The 27,446-nt window shown below is 62.6% G+C and overlaps 1 protein-coding gene across 1 annotated transcript; it reads left to right on the plus strand.

The window, feature by feature from the left end:
• Positions 1–331: 331 nt before the first annotated feature.
• Positions 332–24,572, plus strand: RTN4R (reticulon 4 receptor). Its single transcript, XM_057526964.1, has 2 exons — positions 332–500; positions 22,889–24,572. Exons 1-2 carry the CDS (start codon positions 479–481, stop codon positions 24,319–24,321), a joined length of 1,455 nt encoding a protein of 484 aa, XP_057382947.1. The 5' UTR covers positions 332–478; the 3' UTR covers positions 24,322–24,572.
• The last annotated feature ends 2,874 nt before the right edge of the window (positions 24,573–27,446 follow it).

Genomic DNA, 27,446 nt, shown 5'->3' on the forward strand with positions numbered 1-27,446 from the left:
GCAGGGGCCGCCGCCTCTTTAGAAACGCGCCGCCTTTGTCCTGGTCCCGCGGCCCCGCTGCACCGGGCGGGCTGAGCGCCTCCCGCGGCCCGGCCCGCGCCCCCGGCCCGCGCCCCTCCAGCCGTCCCGGCCCGGCCCGGCGCGGCAAGCTCAGGTGGGCGCCCCGCCCGCCGCCAGGCCCCGCCCCGCCCCGCCCCGCCCCCGCCCCGCCTGGCCCGGCCGGCGGGGACCCGGCGGAGCGCTCGCGCGTCAAACCACATGATCCCATAAAACATTCATCCGCTCCCGGCCGGCTGCCCTCGCCTCCGCGCCGCCGCCCGCCAGCCCAGCCGACCGGGCGGAGCGTGCAGCCTCGTCCCGCGGCCGGGCCGGGGCCGGGCCGGAGCTGCGGCGCCTGGATGCGGACCCGGCCGCGGGGAGACGGGCGCCGGCCCCGGAGCGACTTTCGGTCCCCGACGCGCCCCGCCCGACCCCTAAGATGAAGAGGGCGTCCGCCGGAGGTGAGTGCCGCGCCCGGGCCGGCCGGCGGGCGGGGACCGGGGCGCCCCTCCCTGAGCCGCGGGGCGCGCCCGGGCTGCCGAGGCTGCGGAGGGTTACCGCGCGGCCGCGAGGCCACCGCAGTGCTGCCCGGCCCCGGGAGGGCGGAGCCCGCGGCAGCAGGAAAAGTTGCCGCTTCCCTGGAAAGTTGGCGGCGGCGGCGGCGACGGGGCTAGTGTGGGGGCTGCTGGCTGGAAGGGTGGGGTCCTGCCTCTGATCGCCCGGCCGCGAAGGGGTTAATGAGCAGGTCTGAAGAAACCCGGGTACCGAGCAGAGGTGGGGGGTGTCCAGCCGCCTCCATCCTCGACCCGCGGACTCAGCTCAGGACATCTGGTTTTTCTGGGGTTAGACCGCAGCAGGATGAATGGGGGCGTTGGCGACAGTAGAGGGCGTGGGGGGCGGGGCTGGCCCAGAGCTGTCCCCCCCAGGGGGCGGGCGAGGAGAGGCGCAGCCAAGCACCCCCTATCCGCAGTCTGAGGACGCCTGAGGGCCCCTGCGGGCTCCGCTGAGGGGCACCAGAGGTGGTGGGGCTCCAAGCACCCCCTCCCTGGCAGCTCTCATGGGACCCTTCCCCCCTACCTGGTGTGAGGTGCTGGGGGTGACCTCCTGTAGGGGGAGTTGGACATGCCTTGCCTGGAGGGTGCTCCCCTCGTCCCCCCCCACCCCCCCTTGCCCCAGGGTGCCCTGCTTATTTCCAAGGTGCCGCAGGCTGCACACGTTTCTTTGCACGTGCACATGTCTACAAGGGCTGCACACTTGCACACCGCATGTGCACACGCATGCCAGGCTGCCCCGTGTGCACGCGTACACACACACGCTGTGGGTGCACATCCATGTCCTCGCCCCCGCCTGCTCGCCCACGGCCATGCATGCACATAGCGTGCCTGCTGTGGTCTCCACGCTTGGCGCACGCTAGGTCCCCTCCGAGGGACCCATTCTTGTGCCTACATGCACGTGTGTTAAGGGGGAGGCCCTGGGCAGCCGGAGCTCAGAAGGGTAAGAAACCAGCTATAGGATCCGACCCCCGTGTCCGGGATTGTCCCCTCCCAGCCCCCTGGGGCTGTGTGTGTGTGAACTCGGTATGCGTCTGCACGTGTGTCTCTGTTCGCATGACCGTGTGTGCCTGTGAGCATATCGGCATGTGTCTCTTTGCCTCCAGACGTGGGTGCCCCTGTGTGCCCAGGCAGCCCGTGGCCAGGTTCCACCCAAATCTGTAGCAGAGGCCCAGGGAATGTGTGTTGGGGGCCCAGTGCCCCAACCCAGGGTGTGAGGCCAAAGGAGTGTCTGATTCCTCCCCTTCCCCCCAGGCTGGGGCAGTGGTGGCTGATGGGGGCTGGGACCCACCTAGGCAGGGAAGGCCCATTTCACACCTCCGAGTCAGCACCGTGACACACAGGCCAGACCCCCGGCATGCTCTGCAGTCTGCCACTAGGTCCAGCTCAGGGTAGGTATATGCCCACCCCACGGCTGACCCAGGGTGACCTCAGGAAAGCTCTGCCCCCGGTGCCTGGGGGTCTCCATGGCGAGAGCCTTCTTGATGAGAGGTTCTGTGGTGTGTCAGCTGCCTCAGGTGCTGTGTGGAGGTCTGAGGTAAGGGTATTAGTGACTCGCTCTCACTGTGGTGAGGAGGACCCCAGGCCAGGGCTCAGAGAGGCAGGGCCATGCCACCTGCTCTCCCCCACACCCATCAGTGTCCTTGTCTGTAGAATAAGGACAAGTAGGTCATCCTTATAGGCTGTGTGGGGGTGAAACAGAGGGGTGGGTCCCATGATGGGGTGGGCAGTGGGGCTGGCCACTCCCCTTTTCTAAGCCTCAGTCTTTCTATCTCTAAAGTGGGTACCATCACCGCTCCCACTTCTGCTCCAGTTGAGGTGAGGAAGGAACCAGGTCCCTGCAAGGCAGAAGGCTGCTCACAGACCCTGATTCCTGGGTGTGGGGTGGCAGGAGAACAAGGGCCTGGATGTGGGTCCTGGCTTAGCCACCGACAGTGGTATGACCTTGGGTGTGCAGTTCACCCATGCCTCAGTCTCCTCACCTGTGACATGGTCAGTAATTGGGCCTCCCTCAGGGGTTGTTGGGGACACTTAAAGGGTGAGGCCCCCACGGAGTTCTGACTCCAGTGCTTCTGCCTTCAAAATACTGAAAACACTACCCCCCTGCCCCACTCAATGGTTCCCACAGAGGGAAGTTCCCCTGGAACCCTTGCACTGCCAGCTGGACCCTCCCTCCTAACCATTTGCAGATGGGAAATAAAGGCCCATGGAGGTCACTGGGGAGTTGGAGAAGGAGGTGGGCAGGTGGGGAGGCAGGGAGGGAGAGAGGTCCCTGTGGGAGGTGTGAAGTGGCCACCGATGTGTCCCCCACACCGGGGCAGCATCTTTGCTCTGCCCCTTTCCAGCTGGGAACCTGCAGAACCCCTGACCCTTGGTTTCCCTATGTGAGGACTAATGGTCAGCCGGGGGCCCTTAGATCAGAGCTGGCTTTCTCCCTGTGGTCATGGAAGAGAGCCTGGCCCAGGGGGTCTCAACAAGCAAGAGGGCTTGTAGGGGGTCCGTAGGAGATGTGCTCGGGCTCTGGAAGACAGGGGAGGCCGAGGGCTGCCCCAGGTCCGTGGTGGGGCCCAGGGTTTGTTTGCTTTTGTTCATTGTGAGTGACAGACGGTGAGGGGCCCGATGTGTGCAGCTGTCCCAACCCCCACTCTCTAGACTCCGACCTCACCCTCCCTCCGCTGCCCCCAGGACGGCCGGCATGCTGGGCCGGCCCCTCAGTGCTCCCTGCCCCGGCCTTGAATTCATGGCTTTGTGGCATGGAGGCCTGTGGCAGCTGGGGCAGCACCAGGAGGGGCCCAGCTGGTGGAGGCAGGAGGAACTCACCCCGCCAGGGCCGTGTTTCCTGCTCTCCTGGGCCTGTAGCCAGAAAGTCTCCGGAGAGCCTCAGTCTGTGCATCCAGAGAGGGGTCAGGAGCATGAAGAACCAGTGAACTGAGCCAAAGGAACGGGAGAATGGGGGTCTCAGTGAGCATGGGGAGTAGGTGTGAGTGGCACTCTGGCCCCCGGGCCCCATCCTGGGGTTCTTGACGGCTCTTGGCCCTGCACAGTCAATGAGGTTCAGGCTGCCCTGTGCCCAGGGCTCTGACCTCTGACCCCTAGGCCAGGCTGCCTAACCTTCTGTGGCCCGCCTGCTCCTGCCCCTTCCAGCGGTCCATTCCCAGATGCCACGTTTGCTTTCAGGCACCTGGTCATTCACTGACTCACTCACTTATTCCTGGCCTGTCAGACTCCCTCTGAGCCAGGCAGGTGAAGGGATGTGGTCCTTGCCCACCTGAGTTTATAGGACTAGATGCTTTAAAGGACAGGTGGCCACGGAGCTGAAAATGGCAGCCCAACCAGAGCAGCATCCACACCCCTGCATCTCCTGGTGCCGTTGCTGGATCGTGTGGGCCCGGCCGGGTGTCTTGTGCTGCAGTTTCTTCTTTGGTCGCTGTATTTTAAACATTTTGCACGTTGGGAACTGTTCTTGTGTATCATGGGTTTGCGGGTGTGTGTGGAATCCCTTCCCGAGGATACGCCATCATTTATTTATCCAAACCTGCCTCGGCCTCTCACACTGCCTGTGCTTGTGCAGCTGGACAACCAGAGAAGTGTCGCTGGTGCAGCCCTGCTAGGTCCCCCGGGGGTGTGGTCAGGTGCCCCTCCCCCAGTAGGAGGCAGGACCTGATCCCAACCCTTCCCAACCTTTTAAGTGGAGGGGGCAGAGCCCTCGGGCCTCTCCCACCCCTGGGTTTGCATTTCTGCTACTCACAAGTGGAATCTGTTTCCTGGCCTTCATCAGGATTCCGGCTCTGCTGCTGGTCCAGCCCTAGTGCAGCCGGCGCTTTGGGGCTGTCTCTCTCCTGCCCCCTTCACTTAGCCTCCACCCCGGCCCCGGCCCCGCAGTGTCCTTACAGTCCTGTCTCCTAGTGGGCCCGCTGCCTCTCCCTGCCTGGGGATAGAGAATGGGCCATGGCGGCCCCGTCCTACAGCCTTGCTAGTGCCCCCCCACCCACCCCCGCCACCAACCCAGGGCAGGAGGTGGAGCTGAAGGGCAGGGCTGTCGGCAGCCCTCCCAGAGGGGGAGGGGCCCTGGGGAGGAGCCGTGCTTGTCTAGGGCTGGCCCAGGTGGGCCTGGCAGGTGGTGAGCCCCGGCCAGGCCCTGGCACGTGGAGCTGGGCTGATGGTGACACGGGGAGCCCAGTGGAGGAACCGGGGTGTCAGGAGCTGACTCAGCTTTGTTCAGGCGGCCTCCTGGTGCCCCAGGGGGATGCTCTTTGGCCTAACGCCATCACAGATCACGCTCCATGGAACTGAGGTTCCACGGAATGTTGGTGGGGATTGGACAAGTGTTTCGTGGTCAAGCAAATTTGGGAATGGCTGGGTAAGAGGTGCTGACAGAGCTCCTTTACCACCCCTGTGTAACACACTCAGGGTCTAGTGTATCCAGTAACCTATTTTGGGAAACAGTGGCTGAGGTCCTTTGGAGGGCCTGGGTCCATCAAGGGCTCCAGGGTGGGTGGGCCATCCCACACAAATCCTGCAGCCAAGCACCTGGTGGGTGGAGGGACCATGCTCTCCTGGCAGCAAGGCAATGTGCAAATTTAACCTTTGGGTTTATGGCTCTATTTCTTTGCAGCAAATGTCACGGGAAATGTCAGGCTAAGGCTGAAGCTGATGGGTGAGGGGCCCATCGAGGAAGGGGGTGGAGTGCTGAGGGGCTCAGGCCAAGACGAGGCTCTAAGTCCCTCACCTCCTCCCGGGAGCCCTCTCAGATTGCCCCTCAACTGCTTGGGCCCAGCACCATGTGCCCGGTCTGTCCCAGCCATTGTGACCTTGTTGAGATGTTGCCTTTATTTACCTCCTGCCAGAGCCCAGATGGGGTGGGCTCAGGGACCTGCCAGAATTCTCCCTGCCCTGAAGTCTGGGCAGCCATTGGATCAGCCTCTGCAGTACTGGCTTGCTGTGTGACCTTGGGCAGCACTGCCCTTTCCTGGTCACCAGAGACCTTGTCCGTAATCCACGGCTGTCGACCAGAGGTGGGATTCCCACTCGATGCCTTCATGGGTGGGAAAACCCTCTGAGTCTGAGGTGTGTGGGGTGTTGGGCTCTGGGGGTGGTGGGGGTGGGTGGCTGGCTCATGGCATCCTGTGGCAGCTCCAGGCACATAGTAGGTGCTCAGTATATAGGGAGGGGCAAAGAGTGGACATGGTAGGCAGGGGAGGGTTCAAGGCCGGCGGGGAATCCACAGCCTCCAGACTTACTGGCCTCCTGGCCTGCCTGGCAGGGCCAGCTCTGAGGCCTTAGCCTGGCCTGTCATGGAGTTCTGTCTGGCCCTTGGGTCCCAGTGGTTGGTTAGCAAACGTTTGCTGCCTCCCGGCTGTGTGCCAGGCCTGTGCAGCTGAGTGGGGGTCTCAGGCTCCTAGGTTGCCCCTGCCCAGCAGCTCCACACCACTTTCCCTACACGTGCTGCTCTGCTCCACTGGGTGTCCTGGGTCCCCCAGATTCAGCCTGTCTGGTGGTGATCGCCCTTATACCACCTGCCCCTCCACCCCCTACATCTGGGCCAAAGGTCCATGTCCTGGCCACCTCCCTCTACCCTTCCCCAAAGTCCAGTGTCAAGTCTGACCCCTCCCTGCCCATCCCCTTTTATCCCTCATCAAAGTTCTGCTGTGGACTAGCCCCCCCTCCCGGGCCCGTGGCCTCAGACGCCCATGTCTCCTTGCCCGCCATCTCATCCTCCTTTCAGGCTCTGAGATGCTTTCCTAAAACATGTTGCTGGCCAGCCCCTCCTGACTGAACTCTCCTGTGTCTGCCCCCCCATTGAGGCCTGGACCAGGGGGTCTGGTTTGGTAACGTCTCTTCCACTCTGGCTCCCTGGCCCCAGGCCTGGCACACACACCTGTGTCTGCCTCCCCACGTCCATGTCCCTGAGTCTAGCTCGGGCCTGGCACCGGTGTGCAGGGAGCCACGAATGGTAGGGTGGCCTCAGGCAGTGCTCTGAGTCAGCTCCCAGGGTCTCAGGAGCTGGTGGTCCTAGCCCTCAGGGTTGGCCACTGGCCATCGGGCGCAGACCAGTTGCCCAAGATGGCTCAAGAGGGCGGTCCCCTCCAGGGCACAGGTCTGGAGAGAGAGCAGAGGTGCCAACCTTTGGGGGAGTTGCTCTAGCTAAGGGCCTATGGGGCTTGCATTGGGAGCCCAGGACTTCAGCCCAGAGCCAGCTGTGCACCTGGCAGGCCACTCACCCTCTGAGCCTCCATGTCACACAGGAGATTGCGAAGGGGGAGTCAGTGGTGAATGATGCCCACGGGACAGCCCCTGGTGGGGGCTTGACTGTCCCAGCTCCTGGGGCCCCTTCCCATTCAGGTGGAACCTCCTGCCCTGAGCTGGAACTTGGCCGTGGAAATAGAGGCTGTGATGGGGCTTCGTGGGGCCCCCATGTCCCAGGGGCCTCCTCAGATTCCCAGGTCCTTCCCTGCCCTGGGGACATCATGGTGGCATTCAGGCAGGTGTGTGATGGGTGTGGGCCCCACTGTCCTCTCTGGAGCAGGAGCCTCTGCTGAGCGCAGAGGAGGAGCCCCTGTTGGGGCCTCCCTCCCCCCACCAGCCCTTCTGCATGAGGTCCTTGCCACCCATTCCAAGTGGGGGGGGTCTGTGACCTATTAGTTAATGCCATGGGGACCCAAGTGAGAAATGGGGCTGGGGGGACACGGTGGGATGGGGGTGGGAGGTGCAGGCCCCAGGCAGGGCCAGTGACTGGGGGAGGGGAAGTTGGGGCCCTCATGGGGTGTCTGCCTTTCTCAGTGAGAGGCGGAGGCCCAGCAGGGGCCTGGGGCAGGCGGGTGCCGAGCTGGCTACGGTGCTGACTTGGAAGGAGGTTCAGGGTCTCCCTGCTTCACCACGTGGGTGTGAACCCTTGCCCCACAGCTCACTTTGCACCAGCCTTCTGGTGTGGCGAGAAGTAGGCCAGTGTTCCTGCCCGGTCCTTGGGCAAGACGGGAACCGGGCAGAGGGAGGGTGGGCCACCTGTCCCCCGTGTGGCCTCTGGCCCAGAAGCATCTACTGTTCCCAAAGATGTGGCTGAAAGCAGAATTCCAGAGAAAGACCAGTCCTGGCTGACCACCAGGGCACACTGGGCATCAGAGCGGTCTCGGGAGGGCTGTGGGTCCCAAGGTCACACAGGACACCCCGCACCCAGCTCTCTCACCTGCCTCCACAGCACACCCCAGCCAGGAACCTGCGAGTGGGCTCTGGTGTCCTGGGCCACCCTCACCCTTCCCAGAGCCCTGCCGTGATCCCTCCCACGCTTTCCACTGCCTCTTCCCTCCCTCTGCCCAGGCTGAGGCCTCCCTGCTCTCTCGGGACACGTCCAGCCCCCAGTTGTCCTCAGAGAACACAGAGCTGGCCAGTCACACCCGTCCAGCCCGTTTCCAGGCTCCCCAGGGCCTCCCGGAGGATGAGGCCATGTAAGGCAGTGGCTGATGAACCTGGTGGGGACCATGCTCTTAGATCTCCTTGGGGGCTGAGGCCGTGACCCCCAGGGCCATCTGAGGAAGCAGCAGGACTGTCATGTTGCCCTGGCAGTGAGCAACCCCCATCCCACTGCGCGGTGGCCTTCCCCACATGACAGGGACTAATGGAGGTTGGAGGGGGGGCCTGGGGCTGTGGTTCCTGAGTATGGCCTAGCAGGTGACCCCCCTCCCTTGGGGAGGACCCTCCTCACCCCTGGTGGGGTTAGCCGTGCACCACAATGCACAATCCAGATGGGGGTACGGGGATCCCTGGACAGGTCCCCGAGGGCCACTGGCTTCCACCTCTGTTCCCCTGCAAGTGCTTTCTAGCATTACTTTCAGGCCAGCCCCATGCCAGGCAGCAGGGACCTTGAGATTCTTGTGACATATTCAGCCTTCCAGGTCCCTGGGAGACACCCCAAAGCCCACTAGGTACCCAGGGGAGAGAAGTGAGGGTGTGGGTGCTGGCAGGCTGGTGAGGAGCCTGAGGCCTGGGTCCCCCACTGGGCCCTCACCGAGGCCACCCTGGGCCTACATCTTAAAGAGGCCCTGGAGCTGCTGGCTGAGGGGGTGGGGGCTCCTGGTGCAAGCAGAAGCCCAGAGACTCCAGGACAGCCCAGTGCGTGCGGCGGGGCCCCTGGGGTGGGCTCAGGAGGCCCTGGGCAGCAGGGTGGAGGGAGTTGGGGGTCAGATGAGGAGATTGTGGGACCAAGAGGGGTGCAGAGGGAGGGGTTCGGGGAGCTCGGGCTGGAAGGATGGGGTGGGGGCTGCAGAGGTGGATGGCGGCATGCCCCAGCAGGAGGCCAGCCCACTGCTCTGTGCTCCAGCCGTGTGACACGTGGCCCCTGCATTCCGGCCATGTCCAGGCTGTCTTTCATCTCCCTGCCTCAGCCCCAGTTTCTGTCAGGCAGAGGCTGACACGGGGACAGGTGTGACAAGTGTCTGGCTTCCTTTTCGAAAATTGGCAAAAGAAAAACTCTCCCCATAAAGATATTCCATCTACACACCTCCTGGATGTCACCAAGAGGGCCCGTCACGGCTGAGACAGATGGTGGCCCTAATGGACTCCATTCTTCACCTGCTGCTGGAGTTGTGGCCCAGCCCCCAGGCTGGCCTGAGGCGGGTGGCGGTGGCGTGGGGGGGTGTCAGTGCCTCTATGGAGCCCTCCCGACTCCGTGGCTGCCTCCCCTGACCCCCAGATCACAGGAAGCCTGATACAGCAGGACCATCCTTGTCAGTACAAGGGGCTCTGGTGGGGCAGTATGTCCCTGGGGTGGGTGGTGGGAAATAGGGAAGTAGGGCTGCAGACCTTCACGCTTTGACCCCCGCAGCTGATTTCCTGCCAGGTGGCCAACGTGGACGCCGGTGGGTTCACTGTCCCCACGTTGCCCCGAGGCCCAGGTGGGGTCAGGCCCTGCCTGGCATGTCATGCGCACAGGGCCCCTCAGGCCTAGCTGAGGCCCCTTCCCTGCCGAGAACCCTTGGTGGGAGCCCAGGGACCAAGACCCCAGCCAAGCTCCATGCGCTCTGCTTGTTCGCCTGCTCCCTCAGTGGCACCATAGGGGCTAAGTCCAGGTTTCCGGGCGAGACTGTGGTTGGGGAGGGGAGTGGGATGGGTGTGGTGGGGCTCTGGGAAGAAGAGCCCTTCCGGGGGGGTGTCTGGGAGCAAGGAGGGGGTGCTGCCTGAGCTCAGGTCAGGCCAGGTCAGGTCACGTCAGGCGCCATCATGCCCTTGCTAGCTGTGGCTTAACTTCCCCTCCGTTAGGGGAGACGTGGTCCCTGCCAGGGGCAACATGAGGTGCTCCCATGGGGTGGGTGGGCCGGGCATTTCCTGTGCATCCACTGTGCGCACCAGACCTGCATGAGCTGTATGGCCTCAACACCCTGCGAGGTGGGGCCTGTTGTCTGCATTTTTCAGCCAAGGGAATGGGTTTGTAGAGGTTGGGAGGCCAGGCGGGGACCCCACAGCACGGGGCTCTTGAAAGGGACTCCCGCTGCCTGGGGTTGGCGTCACCCACCCTACCCTGGGCCAGCTGCCCCATCCAGTGTTGGCACATGAGACCAAACGGAACAAACTAAAAACTCTTCTGATTTTACCAGTTCGTGTGCATTGTAGAAAAATCTGGAAAAATATACCAGAGTTTTAAGAAATGTGTTGTACTAATCAGCTGAGGCTGTCATAGCAAAATGCTACAGACGGACGCTCAAACCACAGAAATGTATTTCGCACAGTTCTGGAGGCTGGAAGTCTGAGATCAGGGTGCTGGCAGGGTCGGTTCTGGTGAGGGCTCTCTTCCTGGTTTGTAGATGGCCGCCTTCCTCACATTGCTCACAGGAAAACAGGCTCTCAGGTATCTCTTCTTACGAGGGCACTAATCCCATCATGGGGCCCCACCCTCACGACCTCATGTAAACCTAATCACCTCCCAAGGCCCCACCTCCAAATACCATCACATTGGGGGTTAGGGCTTCGGCATATGAATTTGGGGGGTGGGGCACAGACATTCAGCCTGGAACAGAAGTGAAGCTGCCCTTGGCATCAGGCACTGCTGCCTCACCCTGTGGGGACGTCAGTGCCCCATGGACTCTCCTAGGCCTGGACACCTTTGGGACAGCCATCTCCACAGCCTCACACTTCTTACATTCACGTGACGGACGTTTATGGAGCATCTCCTGTGCCATCACCAGCCCTGGACCTGCCCCGGTCCTGCCCCGAGGAGCCCATGGCCCGGGGGTGCAGAAACAAGCAAGGCAAACCTGCCAAGTTGACCATTGAGGTGTGGGGCAAAGGGGGCACCTGGCAGTGGACAGAGGTGGGGGTTTCATGGACCCTGGGAGTGATTTGTCAAGTTCTCAGACATAGCCTCCCCCTTTTACAGATGACAGACCTGGCTCTGAGAGGCGGAGGTTGCTCGCCGTGCCTGAGCTGAGCAGGGCGACGTGTCTGGGCTGGGGTGACCTGGCTCATGACGGGGGCGAGCCTGTGACCAGGGAACAGTAGGAGGGTGGGCGAGAGGCAGCTGGCTGCCTGCCCAGTGGGTTGCTGGATTTTTCTGATGCATCAACAGAAGAGGTGCAGAGGCCTGGGCCACGGGGTGCTGCTCTGAGCAGGTGGGGCCTGTGGGGGCTGTGGGCACCAGCCAAGGGCACCCCATTCCCTGCACGTCTGCTTCCTCCTCCACACCGGGCTCCCCTGGCCCCCTGGGGCCACGCGGTGTGGGGTCAACGTGAGGGAGGCCTTTGGGGTGCAACCCTCCTTTCCTTGGCTCAGTGGTTATTGAGCACCTGCTGTGTGCAGCCCCTCACAGGTCGTCTGCAGGTGAGCAGGCCAAGGGCCTTCCAAGGGCACTGGGTGGGGAGCAAGTCTGTCTGACCCAGGCCTGGGCTCGCGCTGGGGACCCTTTTATGTTGGGCTGGGTGAGAAGGGAATGAGGATGTGAATTCGTTAGGAAAATTTTTAGGGAAAAGGCAAATGCCTTTGTCAGGCTTGGTGAAGTAGAGCCATGCCGGCCTGGGTGGGGAGGCAGGGGAGGCCAGCTGGGCGCTGGGTATGTCCTCTGTGGGGTGAAAGGCTGGGTTGCCCAGGTCCTCAGGTTTACACAGTGGGGATGAGTGGAGTGTGGCCTGCAGATGGCCCCCTGCCTCCTGATGCCTGGCCACGGCAGTCCCCAGCAATGCCTTGGGCCTTCAGGGACTCCTTCCCAGCCTGCCCCTTCCTCTGCCAGGGGGCATCGGTGCCCTGGGTCCAGTGAGGCGGGGTGTGGGGTGGGAGAGGCCATGCTGGGCACCTGTCCTGGGGGCCGGTGCTGAGGAAATGAGGCCACCCTCCCAGCCCCGCCCCCAGGGCAGCCGACCCCCTTCTGCTGCCAGGAGCGCCTGGTGCATCAGCCTCAGGAAGTAGCCGAAATACACTGACCTGCTTTTCCAGGAGGCAGCGGCGTGCCTGATCCTCCCACCCTCACTGGTGAGAAGCCGCCAACAATTTCCATCCCAAATTGATTTCAAATAAGGAAGAGTTATCACACACAATCATATAGGAATAATTTATCACTCGTTAATAAAAGAGCAATTACTTATTCACGTCACCCCTGCCTGTGTGTCATGCATTTGGATGCAGAAACGCGATTGGGGCTCTCATAGAGGCCAATGTCAGGGGAGCCCTCCCCAGGGGCTGCAGACTCCTACCCCAGAGGCCCTGGGTTTATCCGCTGGATGCCCTGCTCCTGAGGGTCCCCAGTCTGGGGTCAGGGGGTCGGATCTGTGACCTGGGAGCAGGCAGGGCTGAGGAGAGACAGTGGGAGGGGCTGCCTGGAGGTGGTGGGACTGTGAAAGGCCCAGGGCACACATGGATCTTCAGGTTGGAAGCTGTCCCTTCAAGAGTCTGGATTTCAGAGGCCCCTGGAGCCAGGAGCTTGGAGCGTCCCTGAAGGCTGGGGGCGTCCTTGGCCACCCTTGGCTGAGCAGCTGCTGAAGATCAGCCAGACGCTGGGCTGAGCACCAGGAGGCTTCGAGAGCTCTCAGTCCCGCTTTCTCCTCCTGCACCTTGGAGACGCCTGCTGCTAACCCACGTTCGTCTCCACCTTCTGGCAGATATGCTTTATTTTCTTCTTTTTATTTATCTCTGTTTCTGAGATTTCATTGCCAAGTATGCAGTCTTTTTAAAAAGATAACACTGTGGTCGGCCATATCTTGCTCAAAGTGAAAGCCTGCACCCAGCCCTCAGAGGCTGGTCTGGGGCATTGGTTTGTAGCCCTCCTCCAACCCACCTGCTGTTGCCATGTTCCCTGTTTTTCCAGGTGGTTACCTTCACATTTTCATGTCTCCTACCCCAGCCCCCTCTTCTCCAGCACACTCCCCAGTGTGGCTGTCTCACTACCGACAGTTAAATTCATAACCAGTGTTTCCTAATCCAGGTCACATAAATGCTTGTCACTGCCTGACCACAGGGGGTGACCCTCTTGCTCTCGTCTGGCCTTTTGTTTTTCCTGGAGTTCACAGTTGACTTTGTCTTTTTTCTCTTGTCCCATATGCCACCCTCATGTGCTTATTCTTCTCTGTGTCAGGCATTCTACTGGGTGTCTCGTTTTCCCCAGGGGAAGGCTCCCTCTAGGCCTTTGTCATGCTGTCCCCTCCTGGGCTGGGCATGCTGTGGCCCCCTCGCAGCCGCCCCTGACTGCCTTTCATCACCCAGTGTTTCTTGGGGTTCGTGTTTATGTCCTGTTTTAGCTGAAGCGCATTCCCAGCTAACTATCCAAGGAAAGCACAGTGAAGAATCATTCTATGAGCCCTTGAATGTTAGCAAATCTATTCAAGCTGGATTGGCCCAGTCCAGAATTCCAGGTTGAAAATAGTTTCCCCCCAGAGTTTTGAAGCCATTGCAGTTTTGTGGTCTTCTGGCATCCAGTGTGCTGTGGAGAAGTCTGCTGCTGTGTTCCTGTTCCTCTCTTGACCCCCAGAGACCTGAAGTCACACTGTGAATGTCACGTGTTGTGCCAGGCACTCACCCAGGAGAGCCTTCAGCTCTGGGAGATTTTCGGGTATTATTTCTTTGATAACTTTTTCCCTCTATTTTCTGTTTTCTTTCTGGAATTACCTAAGACAGGTGTTGGATCTGTATTTGTCTTCTGAATGTCATCATTTTTTCCCTGTTTCTCTTTTTGTTTTTCTTTCTGGAAGACTTCCTTAACCTTGTTTTCCGACCTCTCTATTGATTTTGGGATAATTTTAGCAATTCTATCTTTAACTTCCAGGGACTCTTCTTGTTTTCTGATGGCTCCTTGTTCATAGCACCCAGTTCTTGTTTTAAATCCTCTTCTATCCCTACAAGGACACTGATTAGATTTTCCCTAATTTCTATCTATTCGCTGCACTGTCTCTGCTTCCTCTGGAGGCATTGCCGCGATTGTCGGCATTGGCACCTTTTCCAGACACCTGGTTTTCTGGTAGCGTTTACTAGGGAAGCATGGAAGGTGGTGGGATGCTCTGCTGAAAGTGGGGTTTGTCAACTGGCAGGTGTGGGTGATCAGGCAGGAGCTGCTCTGGACGCCCCGGAGGCCATGGTGGAGATCCTTCCTCTGGACATTTCTCCGGGGGAGCAGCCTCGTCGCCCTGCTCCCTAACCCCTCAGCGAGTACTGCATCACTGTCGTCCTGGGTCTGGGGTGGGGTGAGCACAGGTCTCTAACACGGGTGGAGGGTGGGCACAGAGGGGCCCGCCGAGTGTGCCAGCGCTGCGGGAGGAGCAGCAGCAACTTGTGAGGCCATTCCATCTGTGCTGGGCTCCACGCCTGTCTCCGAGCCTCCTCCCTCCGCTGAGGCTGAGCTCGGTGGAGGCAGGGAGGTTGCCCTAGGTGTGTTCGCAGCATGGCCTGGCTGCCGTGCCCTCCTCCCACCCAGATGCAGCCTCTCATGGACAAAGCAGGGCTACCATGCCAGGCAGGAGGGGCCTCAAGACAAGTAGAGTGATCAGCATGGCTGCGGATGCCACCTGTGAGCTGTGGGCCTCTCCTGCCTGGGCTCCTCGCCTCAGGGCTGCCCAAGGTCAGAGCGGCAGAGGCCCCACACCAGCCCCTGGGGAGGCAGGGTGTTGGCCACAAAGCCAGAGCCTGGGTGGAGGTGCTCAATGGGGTTCCAGGCTGGAAGCATCTTGGGGCCCCGGGGAGGTGGGTCCTGGCCTGTTGTCATCCTCATGTCACTGCTGTAGAGACAGCTTCCCCAGCCCCTTGGTGAGGGTGTACAGAGCTGGCATCTGAGCCCAGGGCTCCTGGACCCTGGGGTCCACCTCGGGCGGCCCATGGAGCGGAAAGCTTGGGCCAAGGATAAGCCTCTCTGGGGGTCAGAGAACACAGAGCATGTGTTGGAGGGAGGGGCTCAGCAGCTCACCTGCTACAGGGGCACTGCTTCCCCTTTTTGTTATCTGGGTCACTTGGGGCTCAGGGCCTGCCCTGATCACTTGATGTGGCAGGAGGGGGGTCTTGGACCCCGTGCCCTGGTCTTACTGGTTCCCTGTGGTCACCGCACCTTGATAAGGCTCAGTGCCCTTGTCTGAAGAGTGAGGTTGATGGTCATCTCCTTGTGCTGTGGGATGTAGCAAAACCTCCAGGAGTGAGGGACATCTGTGACTTGGGCGTTCCAGGGAGGCGAGGGCCCCATCTCCCCCCACTCTCCCCTCCACTGGAGCTTGGTGCTGTGTGAGGCTGGGATGTCAAGGTGGATGGACAGGGCCTCCCTGGGAGACAAGCTCGACCAAGAAGGCCCTGAATGGCCTCAAGGCACTGCTGCTGGAATGCTCAGGGCTGTCTCGTGTCTGCCCAGTGCTGGCCACCCACTCACTCACCTCTGGGCTGGTGGGGGTCTCTCCTCCTCAGGACCCCACACCCTCCTCTTGGGCTCTGTGGCCAGGTCACACAGGGATTGGCTCGCTGGCCCACTAGCATCACACTGTCCACTTGGCTGGGAGGAAGGGACACAGCAAGTCAGTTTTGACGCACTTCCCAAGATGTTAGGATTCAGGCCTTGGCTGACAACTCTTCCCATTTAGGAACAAATAACAAAGGTGGGACAACTCGGTCCAGGAAAGGAGAGAGGCACTGACGTGCAGGCTGCCTTGCCAACAGGCTTCCCCGGACCATCCTGTGGACCCACGGCCCCTGGATGCAGTGACCTCAGCCGGTGGTGACTCAAATGGGAGCATCTCAGGCTGAGGGTCCTGGGCCCCACACTTGCCTCTGGCCAGGGGTGCTCAGCAGACCATGCTGGTCCTCCCCACGGTCTTTCTTGGCGAGTGCTGCCCCCCACCCTCACTCTCCCAGCTCAGTTTCAAAGCCCCCAAGCACCCTGCCCATGTTAACCCCTTCTCGGGGCCCAAGCCACCCTGGTCGGGAGCGTTTGCGAGAACTCGGCTCTCCTGGGACAGTGAAGGAGGGCTTCAGTCTAGCTGCTCCCTCCAGACGGGGCTAATCCACAGTGGCCCAGAGGCCGGACGGGCTGATCCCCAAGGGTGAGCGGTTGAGGGCCTCCAGAGACCTGCATTTGTCTTCCCATAGCCAAATAGATCCTGCTTGGGCAGAGGCCACCGCCTGCCTTGTCGGTGATGTTGACAAGTGCCAAGGGCTCGGGGACACCTGGGAATGTGCCCACCCGTCAACTCCCACCACAGAGGAGAGCAGAACCCCTCGGCCTGGCTCCTGGCTCCTGGCTCCTGGGTGGGGCTCCCATGTCTGCCAGCCTCTGCACAGCAGCCCCTTTGCTGTTTGGCTGGCTCGCCTCTGTGGCCTGATCACGCAGGCCCCAGCAGCACAAGTTCCAAGAGTGCGTTCCTATTGTGTGTGCCCATGGCGTGCACCCCCCCACCCCAAGCGTGGGCTCCTGCACTGCATCTGCCCTGTTGGAGGCTGCCATCAGGGCCTCGCAGGAATGGTCAGCTTCATGTTGGCGGTAGATGCAGGGTCCCGGGAGGAGTGGGGGATGGATTGCGGGGAGGGCAGGACCCATGCTGGCCCTGCCAGGCTAGGCATCCAGTCCTGGACAGGAGCTGGCAGTGGACGGGGATCTGGGCAGGCGGGTGGGCATGGTGGTAGGTGTGTGGCGGTAGGTCCCAGGCCCTGGCACGGGGAGTGCCCCTTCTCTGAGTCTCCCTGGGGCAGGGGCATGTCGGCCACTGGCCAATTTCTTATTAGCATCCTCTGAGGACTCGAGCCTACACTGGCCCCCGGATTGAATTAGCCTCAGGACCCTGATGAGTTGGTCGTGGAGACAGAATTCTCCAGGTAATTAGGCAGCGGGCGTTTGTTGGTGGCCTGATGGAGTGGGGTGTTTGCTGGGGTGGGGGTGGGGGGACGGGGGTGTCCAGACTCTGGGGGGGAGGAAATGCTGGCTGAGTCTCTGCTGCAAGTGTGGGTGTGGCCTGCATAGGCAGGGTCCTGGGGCTGGACGAGGCTTCAGATGCTGGTGTCATCAGCCCTCCATGTGGGGCTCCCGGGAGGGGGCCGAGGGAGGTGGGCTCTGGGTGAAGAGCATGTGGACTGGACAGGGCGAGGCTCCATAGCCTCCAGGCTGGCAGCCTGGCCTTGGCCAAGGATGGATTCCTGAGGCCTGCTGGCTGGGCCCAGTGTCCTGCCCATCAGAGGGTGTTCTTGGACCCCCACCCTGGCAGTGAGCTCCAGGGCTCCTCCCTTGACGTCTGCCTGCTGTCTGGGGCCAGCTCAGGGCTCCGTGGCCCCTTCAATCCCCCACGTGACACCTGTGGTCAGCCCGCTCCTGGACCACAGGTGTGACAACCAGGACCACATCCCGACCACAGGGCGCCCCCTGGGGAACATGCTTGTGGGTGGGCTCTGCATCCAGGGCCTCCAGCTCCCAGGCAGGCCAGACCCTCCCCTGCCACTCTCTGTTTCCTTGCCTTGAAAGGTCCCAGAGCTGCCTCCCAGGTGCTGTGTCGGCTGGAAATTTTGGGTTCCAGGTGGGGCTGATGGGTGAGGTAGGGGTGGGGGAGCTTTAACTTTTTACTGCCCAGCAAGGCTTTTCAGCAACTGGATACCACAGGGCTGGGAATCCTACCGGCTCCTGGGCTGTGAGCAAGAGACCCCCCCACCCCCCACCAAGCCTCATTTCCTCACCTGTAGAATGGCTAAATACACTAGCCCCTGGGAGAGCTCACCAGACAGAGGGACCTGGCCTGCTCACCCCGGGTCCACCCATGCACAGTGCAGTCAGGAGGCCGGCTCTGCCCACAGTGGGCCTCAGTTTCCCCCGCTGCACGCAGCTTGGCCTGGTGTTTGGAACTGCTCAGCCCTGTGTCCAATACCCTCCTGCCATCGTAGGTCACCTTGCCCATTATCCACCTGGCCAGCCCACCCTGCCCTGCCCCACAGCTGCGCCCTGAAAAGATCAATAAGGAGGGGGCCTTGAGGGGCACAGCCGGGCAGGGAGCTGGTAGCCACACCCCTGGAGACACAGGGCACTATTGAGGGTGGGTTACCTCACAGGAGTGGCTGCCACCCTCCTCCCTGGCACCTGAGCCAGGGAAAGGGCCCAGGAAACGCCCTGGCCACGTGTGCTGCCACCGCGCATGTCTATGACTGGAGGACGGACGGAAGGTGGGTGGTGAGTATGAGAAACAACTATGACCAAGGGGGGACAGATGGACGACGGGGGCGGGTGGTGAGCCCGTCGTGAGTTGGGGGCTGGCAGGGATGGGAGGGGTATGGGTGCAGCCGTGACGGGTGCCTTGACCCTCTGCGGTGTGTGGACGCCACTGGCTCCCACCCCCGCTCGGAGCTATTTCTGGCCTGGCTGTGCTGACTGTGGCCTCCTGTTCTGCCTTGTAACTGCGGTCTGTGACATGACCCTTCATGGGACGTTCTTGGTGTTCGAGAGGGTCCTGAGCAGACTGATGTCCTAGCTATGCTACGGCGGTCTGGCCCCTCCACAGACGGCTGACCCCAGCCTCCAGGGGGTGGGGAGCAGCTCAGAACCTCCAGGGAAACGTCCCCTCCCAGCCACCAAGAGCACAGGAGGGAGCTGCCCACACTCTCCTGCCGTGGCCACATAGTGGCCTTTCTTCAGGCCTGGGCTGGATGTCCCTCCTGCCCCTTCTGACAGCTCTGTGGCTCCTTCTCTTGCCCACCTTTCCTCCTGGACTGGCTCTGAGTGGGAGCAGGCCATGGCTTAATTGCTCACTGCCTCGGTTTCCTAATCTGTAAAATGGGCTCACGACACCAAAAAGAAAATTGATTCTTATGCAGCTCCAACTCACGCCTCTTTATATCAGCTGGTGGACCCTTGTAACGACCCCCAAAGGGGGTGTTACAGCCACCCCATAGCCGCAGGGAGGCATAGAGGCCCGAGGGCACTGAGCCCGTGCTCTGGGCTTCCAAGGCTGCCAGCCCTGTGCCATCTCTTTGGCCTCGCTTGTGGGGGCAGAGGCATCCCCATGAGACCTCAGGGGAGCTGCACTCCTGCAACCTCAGCCCAGGCTGGGGGGCCCCAGGAGCGGCAGGGGCCAGGGAACACACTGAAGACCTCCCCGTGCCTGCAGCCTCCAGCACACCCTGTTTCTGAGCTGCTGACCTCAGCAGCCGCCTGCCCGCTGCCCACTGGCTCCTGCGGCTGCTGGTGACTCCCCAGAAGCCTCTGCCCCTCCTGGCTCCCCTCCCTTCTGCTCCTCTCTCCTGCTCCCTCCACCTTCCTCCCTGCCCCCTGCAGTGCCCAGGAGCTGGATCAGGGTGAGTAGTGCAGATGGCCTTCGAGGCCTCTGGGCCTCGTCAGCTGGCCCGGAGGAGAGACCCTGAGCAGAGTCTGGTCGCTGTGCCCCCATCCCCAAGGCCGGAGTGGCTGGTTCTCCACCAGCCATAGCCCTCGTGCCCCTGCCCCAGCTCCAGAGCAGACCTGGGCTAAGGTGGGGGCTCCTAGCCGTGACCCAGGGGTCCCCTCCGTGGGGAGGGCACTAGAGAAAACCCCTGACCCATCCATTCTGTGCTGAGGCCCGAGGAAAAAGGAGGATGGCGGGGGAGGGGCTGGCTTGGGTTTGCGGGAAGCTAGCTGAGGGGGCCTGGTGGCCTGGTGTGGGACCAGGACCCTGGTGTGGCGTGGTGTGCCTCGCGATGAGTTCTGTGTATGAGAGCTGGGCGGGACAGGGCTGTTTTCTCACCCTGTGTGCAGGAGGCAAGCTCCCACTGGACCCGGTGAAGCAGGGCGTGACTGGGAGGTAGGGCCAGGGGAATGGGTGGCTGGCTGGGGCCAGTGGGAAGGTTGGGGGGAGAGAAAGGAGAGGCAGGTGAGGCAGGGTGCAACCTGGGGGCCTCTGATGAGTGGGCAGGACCAGCGAGTGCAGATCTGCAGGCCAGAGAGGCCTCAGGCTCAGGGAACTGCAAAAGCCAGGGAGGATGGGTTGGGAGGTGGGGGATGTGGGATGAGAGGATGGGCTGGGAGGACAGGCTGGGGACGGGGCAGGGGGACGGATGGGGAGGACTTTTAGGGTTGGGAAGGATTAGGTGAGTGATAGGGTCCAGGGGGTGGGGCCAGGGGACACCCTCCCACTACCTGGTGGGGTCTCCAGGCCCCTGCTGTGAGAATGAAAACATGACACAAAGTTGGGTTTGATTATCTCATAGAAAGATACCCCCTCTGCTTGCTCAGCAGAGGGGTTGCCATGGAGACCAGCGGGCAGGCCCCAAGGGGGCCAGGCTGGAGCCAATTACTGTGGCTGAGGCGAGGAGCGAGCCCACCGCCGGCCGCTGTGCTGACAGCAGGGCTCGTGCTGAGGGACCGACCATCAGAAGTTGGTTTCCGAAAAGCAGTTGCCTCGGCGAGAGGGGAGCCATGTCTTCACGCCTGTTGCCCGCTTCCTGGCAGGGCCGAGCCACATGGCTGCTCTGCCACTTTCCCCCATGCGTGGCTCAACACTGGTGCCTATCTCAGGGCATTCATAGAGTGGGCACGGCCCCAAGCTCATGGCTTATAGCCTTCTGGGGGCCCCGCTTAGCGACAGCTGGAGGCTGGAGGAGCTGGCCGGTTCCAGTGGTCAGCTGACCCCAACCCAGCCAAGCTCACAGACCATGGCTGCAGGCCTGGGAGCCAATGGTCAGGGTGCAGTGGTAACAGTGCAGTCAGTGATGTGGTGGGTATGGTCATGATGGACGGCCGCTGGCAGCCACGTTGGTGGTGTGGCCCAGCCCGTGGTGCTGAGGTCCAGAGTCTGGCCTGATGAGTACCTGGGGCCCCACCTCACCCTGCCCCAGATTGTCCTCTGCCACAAGGTCTTGGGAGCAGGAAGTACTGTTTTCATAGCACAGTCACATCCCGTGGCAACAGTGAGATGCCGTGGGAGCTGGCTTAATCAGGCCCGACTTTCCAAAGGAGGCCCATAAGGAGAGAGCCAGGAGAGGATGCCAGCAGTTTAAATAGAACAGCTGAGATGCCCCCTCATGGCCTCCTGTGTGCAGCCAGCCCAGGGAGGGGCACCCAGGGCTTGGGCAGGGGGTGGTCCTGGGGCTGCCATGTCCCCAGCAGCCAACAAATGGCCCAGCCCCAGTGGCCACCAGAGCACAGGAGACAGAGGAGGCCCCTAGGCTGTGCGGACGGTGCTCCCAGTACCTGGGGACCAGAGTCTGGGAGGGCGTATTCCTTGTGGCTGCTGGACATGCCCGGCTTGCTGGGCCTCTGGGCTTGGGGCAAGCGTCTGCACTGGCCCTGGCAGAGAGGACCTAGTGGGGGTTTGGGGCCCAAGGTCATGGTTCTGGGTGGGGGAAGCTGGCCTGTGGTCCCCTCCTTTCTCCCTCCTGGCTCCAGCCCCAGCACTTAGCCGGCCTTATGTCTGCAGAATCCTGCTCTCAGCTGACTGCCAAGGAAGGTGTTCGCTGTCAACGCAGGTGTTAGCTGTCAACGAAGGTGTTAGCTGATAACTCAAGTGTTAGCTGATAAGCCATAACCCTCCCAGGGGGATTCACATTTTAATAGACTTACTCCTGAAGGCGGAAAGAACCTTCAGCATTCAAAGCGGTGGCTCTAATGGTGGGATGATAGGCAGGGAGCTTAGTATTGGGCATGTGGCCCTGCTGGTGAGCCCAGCCTGGATACAGCACCCCAGGAGGAGTCTGCTACCCGGTCTAGGTCTTTGGTGAGGCCCTGAGATGGGGGAGGGAAGAGGGGAGCTGCAGCCCCCTGGGCTGGGGCGGAACCTGCTGGGAGCGTGTCTTGGCAGGAGCGTTGGGGGCAGCTGGACTGTGCAGAGATTGACTGGCCGGGAAGGAGTAAGCTCCTCGCCCAGGGAGGAGACCAAGCAGAGAATGAGGCCGAGGGGAGGAGGCTGCAGGAGGTGTTCTGAGCCAGGCCAGGAAGCACTAAGCGGCGGTGAGGAGGGCATGTGCAGGAGGGAGCAGCCTGCCTGAGGGGCTCACGGGGCAGGGCTGCAGTGCCCCCCAAGCCCTGGACCTGCCTGCCCTGCTACGCCTGCCCTCAGGGCCTAGGCTCCTGATCCTGTGATGGCAGAGTTGCTCTGGAGCCTGGGGCTGCTGTGGCAGTTTCCTGTGTCCTGTTGGTGGGACCCACACCCCTGCAGGAGGGCCACTGGGGCTGTGGCTCCCGGCTTCACCAAGGCCCCTGCAATTTCTTTGTTAAAGCCCAGCTCCCCAAGGTGGGGAGGTTCCCTCAGAATCCAGGCAGGCCTTGGCCCCAGGGGCTCTGGGGGCCTGGGCAGGGCACCAGGTCTGAGTCACAGCCCCACCCTTCCTGCAGCCCGAGGACGCTCTGGGAGGGCTGCTGCGGAAGCTGCCAGGAGGCAGGCCTGGCCATGATCCTTGGCCCAGGGCTCCTCTGCATGAGCGGGGCTGGCCTGGTGCTCCAGTGTTTGCCAGGGCCTCTCTCCCTGCCTGGTCTGTGGGCTGATGGGACAGGGACAGGCTGGGTCAGTGCTGGGACGGACAGGGACAGCGGGCAGGTCCACGGGGGCTCTGTGTTCACTGGCGTCCGAGAAGGTATCTGCAGGTGTGCATGTCCATCCCAGGAGGCCTTCACTTGGGCCTTGGGGGTGACCTGCTAACCCCAAGTGGCAGGGGTGCGGGCGTGTTAGCTCGTGTGTTTGAGTGCCAGGCAGGGTGACGTGGGCATCTGCAGGCGACGTTTCCCGGTGTGGAGCTTTCGACCTCTTGGAGGGCTGTTGTGCAGCAGCTTCCACCTGGCGGGTGGGGCAAGGATCATAGCACCTGAGTTCCCAGGGGCGGCAGCATATCCTGGGCCCAGCCCCAGCCCCTCCTGCGCAACCCCAGCCTTGCAGGAGCCCCTGCCCACTAACTGCCCTCTGCTCTGCCCACAGGGAGCCAGCTGCTGGCCTGGGTGCTGTGGCTGCAGGTGTGGAGTGTGGCGGCGCCGTGCCCAGGTGCCTGTGTGTGCTACAACGAGCCCAAGGTAACCACAAGCTGCCCGCAGCAGGGTCTCCAGGCCGTGCCTGCCGACATCCCGGCTGCCAGCCAGCGCGTCTTCCTGCACGGCAACCGCATCACATACGTGCCAGCCGCCAGCTTCCATGCCTGCCGCAACCTCACCATCCTGTGGCTGCATTCGAACGCACTGGCCCACATCGACTCTGCCGCCTTCGCTGGCCTGGCGCTCCTGGAGCAGCTGGACCTCAGCGACAACGCGCAGCTGCATGCCGTGGACCCCGCCACGTTCCAGGGCCTGAGCCGCCTGCACACACTGCACCTGGAACGCTGCGGCCTGCAGGAGCTGGGTCCCGGCCTGTTCCGCGGCCTGGCTGCCCTGCAGTACCTCTACCTGCAGGACAACGGGCTACAGGCGCTGCCCGATGACGCCTTCCGCGACCTGGGGAACCTCACGCACCTCTTCCTGCACGGCAACCGCATTCCCAGCGTGCCGGAGCGCGCCTTCCGCGGCCTGCACAGCCTCGACCGCCTCCTGCTGCACCAGAACCGTGTGGCCCGCGTGCACCCACACGCCTTCCGGGACCTCGGCCGTCTCATGACACTCTACCTGTTTGCCAACAACCTCTCTGCACTGCCCGCGGAGGCCCTGGCACCACTGCGGGCCCTGCAATACCTGCGGCTCAACGACAACCCCTGGGTGTGCGACTGCCGGGCGCGCCCGCTCTGGGCCTGGCTGCAGCAATTCCGCGGCTCCTCATCCGAGCTGCCCTGCAGCCTGCCCCCGCGCCTGGCCGGCCGCGACCTCAAGCGCTTGGCCACCGCCGACCTGGAGGGCTGCGCTGTGGCCGCCAGACCGTCCCGTCCCTTCTGGACTGGCGGGCCTGCCGATGAGGGGCTGCTGGGGCTGCCCAAGTGCTGCCAGCCGGACGCTGCGGACAAGGCCTCGGTGCTGGAGGCCGGGAGTCCGGCCTCGGCTGGCAACGCACTCAAGGGACGTGTGCCGTCTGGCGACAGCCCGCCGGGCAACGGCTCTGGCCCACGACACATCAACGACTCCCCATTCGGGACCCTGCCTGGCTCGGCCGAACCCCCGCTGACCGCAGTGCAGCCTGAGGGCTCCCAGCCACCAGAGCCCCCCACCACGGGCCCTCGCCGGCGGCCAGGTTGTTCCCGCAAGAACCGCACACGCAGCCAGTGCCGTCTGGGCCAGGCGGGTGGCGGGGGTGCGGGGGCTGGAGGGGCTGGTGGGGCTGGCGGGGTGGAGGGCTCGGGTGCCCTGCCTGGCCTCGCCTGTAGCCTCGCCCCCCTGGGCCTCATCCCCCTGGGCCTCGCGCTGGTGCTGTGGACGGTACTCGGGCCCTGTTGACCAGCCACCGAGCGCAAGGCCTCTCTCAGCAGCCAGGTGTGTGTACATACGGGGTCCCTTCCCACTGCCAGCCAGCCCCGGGTGGCAGGCCCTCCCTGACGGCGCCTCCCGCCTGCCCGCCCGCCCGTCCCATCTCCACCCCGTCATGTTTACAGGGCGTGGTCGGGGCGTTTGTTCCAGAACGCCACCTCCCGCCCAGATCGCGCGGTATATAGAGATATGCGTTTTATTTTACTTGTGTAAAAATATTGGACGATGTGGAATAAAGAGCTCTTTTCCTAAGCTGTGGCTTCTCAGGCTGGGGGTTGCTGTGAGCCGTGAGAGGCAGGCGGGCCCTGGAGGTGCAGCCCTGCCCCCGTCATGGCACATGGAGTTCCAGGAAGGGAAGGCAGCTCCCTGGTGGTATGGTCTGAGCTGCAGGCAGCTCGACCCTTTTCAGCCCAGCACTTGTGGTGGCCATGAAGACTGACCTCAGTGTGCCTTGGCCCCCTCCCTCCCGGCTGGGCTGACAGCGGTGTCTGAGAGAGGTGTGTGTCCAGCACAGACCATGCCCAGCCAGACAAGGCTGCCTCTGTGGGGACATCTGCTCTGCGGTCACACAGAGTCCCTAGAGGTCCCAGCCTTCCAGCCCAGTTTCGGCTGCCCCCCGTTCCCATGTGGGTTGAGGTGGTCCCAGGAGGAGCCTGAGGTCCAGGAGGACCCTGTGCGGGTGGGCTAGGGTGGTCCTGATGGAGTGCTGGGAGGTGAGGCTGACCCCCCGCCTTCCAAGACCTGGCAGGGGCCGCGTGCCACCCTCATTCCACTGCCTGTGGTCTCATGCCAGTGCTATGGCCATGCCTGCTCCGGCGTGTGCCCAGGGTGCCGCATACCTACACCATACCGCACACACGTGCACGCACAGGCGGGGCAGGGATCACATGTGTGTACACATATGCACGCGCATGCGTGCTCACACACAGCACAGGCAAAAATATGCACATGCACATTTTCTCAGTCCTTACTGAGCATGAGGACTCAGAAACAAAAGAGGCCACGTGGCCATCCCACCATCCCCCTCGGGGCAGGGGCCTGGGAGAGCAGGAAGAGGGAGGAACACACCGTGAGTTGGGAGAGGGAGTGGGGGAACGTTGCTGGTGGAGCCAGATGGCCGTGGGGGCGGCCAGGGCTCCAGAAGCCCAAGGGAGGGGGGAAGGGAGGAGGTGTGCTCAGCAACCAGGCCCTGCTCCCCCACCCGGCCCCTCTGTGCCCATGGTAAGAGCTCAGACCCTCCCTGCCCCAGCCCAGGGCAGAGTCAGGGCACTGTTGGGGGAGGGTCCCTGCCTCTCCTGTCCGGCCCCTCCCCCTCCTCAGCCAGGTCCTCCCACATGCCCCATCTCTTCTTCTAAGGGACCCTTGGGCCTGGGCCCCCTGGCACCCCCTGTGTAAGCCCTGGCAGTTTGCCCCTCTGCATGGTGGATGCGGGTACGTCTGAGTTCCAAGACCAGACTGCACTGCCCCCAGGCTCCAAGTGGGCAGCATGGGCAGGCCCCTTTGAACCCAAGAGACCCCATCACCCCCTTAGACAGCCTCCACACACACAGCTCCGTGCAGTCTGGTGTGGAGGTATAGGGCAGCCTTGGTGACCATCAGCACCCCCGGACACCGTCCCTGTGACTGCACAGCCAGGCCGGGAGTCTGCCAGCCTGCGCCTGGGCGTTGGTGGGCAGAGGGAGCGTAGGCAGGAGTTTCTTTATCAGTTTTCTCCTGAGCAGCCCCTGCCATGCCCAAGAAGACACAGCCAAGCTGCTAAATCCGGGGAGGGTGCAGGGTTCTTGCTCAGCATAGTGGCCCCTGGGCTCCTGGCAGGTGGCTTCCTGGCAGCCAGGAAACTGCAGACACGCATTTGCAAAGATCTTTGAGGCACACCTGAGCTCCTCAGCTTGCACACCTCCTGGGATAGGGTGCTCACTACCTCTATTGAGCCTGCTTCTTGCTGAGAGACACCCATCTGCCCTCAGGGCACTTTTCAGGCTGACTGTGCCTGTCACCACCAGCTGGCCCTCAGGTGGGGCCTGGGAGCCCCCCAGCAACTCAGGAGGATGCAGGGCCCCACGCTGAGCTGGGACTTGGCTAACCCCCAGATGCCATGCCTCCACGGCCAAATGCTCCTCCTGGCACTGCCAGAGCCCCAGCCTGTCCTTTGGGGCCCCGCATCCTCCCCTCCCCCAGGCGAGAGAAACCCAGGCCACAGTGGGAAATGGGGACAAGGGGCCATACAGGCCTTCTGAGGGTGAAGCAGGTGGACCTGGGGGGTGGTGGGGTACAGATCTTGGGGACTTTGTCTTGAGGGGCAGAGATGGGTTCTGGTTTCCTGAATAGACCCATCTGGCCTCTGCGAACACAGTGGAGACTTGTGAGTGGGCACACAGGTCTGGCCAGGCCCAAGGAGGGTCCGGTGGGGGACCAGGAGGGCTGCGGCTGTCTTTGAGTTGGACCCAGCAGAAGGCAGAGGCGGGCAGGGCTCCCGGCGTCTGTGCTGAGCAGCCCATCCCCGAGGTGGGGGCCCCCAGAGGAGCGGCCCCCGTTGTCAAGGCCCAGGAGACATCTGGGTGGGGGTGTCGCGTGGGCTGTGCAGGCTGAGCTCAGGAGAGGGGCCCGGGCTGGAGGACAATTTGGGAGTTGTGAGTTTGGGTGATATTTACATCCCAGGAAGCGATGACATCACCAGCTGGCACTGGGCCCGGGGCGGCAGGCTCAGCTCCTGCCTGCCCCACCCGACCTTGACCCCTACCTTTCACCAGGCGTGCTGGTCCCCTGGGGTCAGGCCCACTGGACCCAGACAGGAGGTGACCGATGTCCAGCCTCAGACTCCCAGACCCTTGGACCTGGCTGGGCAGGAAGCTAATTCAGACCACGAGAAGCGCATTGGGAGTGTCCACCTCCCCAGGCCAGCTGCTGGTTTGCCAGGATGCTCCTGGCCCTCATGCAAGGGTGCCAGGCCAGCCACAGGGCAGCCTGTGCACAGGGTCCTTCCCAGCTCACAGACCCATCCCGTGTCACAAGCCCGGCCAGGCTGGTGCTACCGAGAGCAGTCAGTGCAGGGTGGCACCTGGGGCCTGGGCTTGCAGGGGTGGATGGGAGGTGAG

The sequence above is a fragment of the Balaenoptera acutorostrata genome, chromosome 13 (assembly GCF_949987535.1).
Source record: "Balaenoptera acutorostrata chromosome 13, mBalAcu1.1, whole genome shotgun sequence".
NCBI lineage: Eukaryota > Metazoa > Chordata > Mammalia > Artiodactyla > Balaenopteridae > Balaenoptera > Balaenoptera acutorostrata.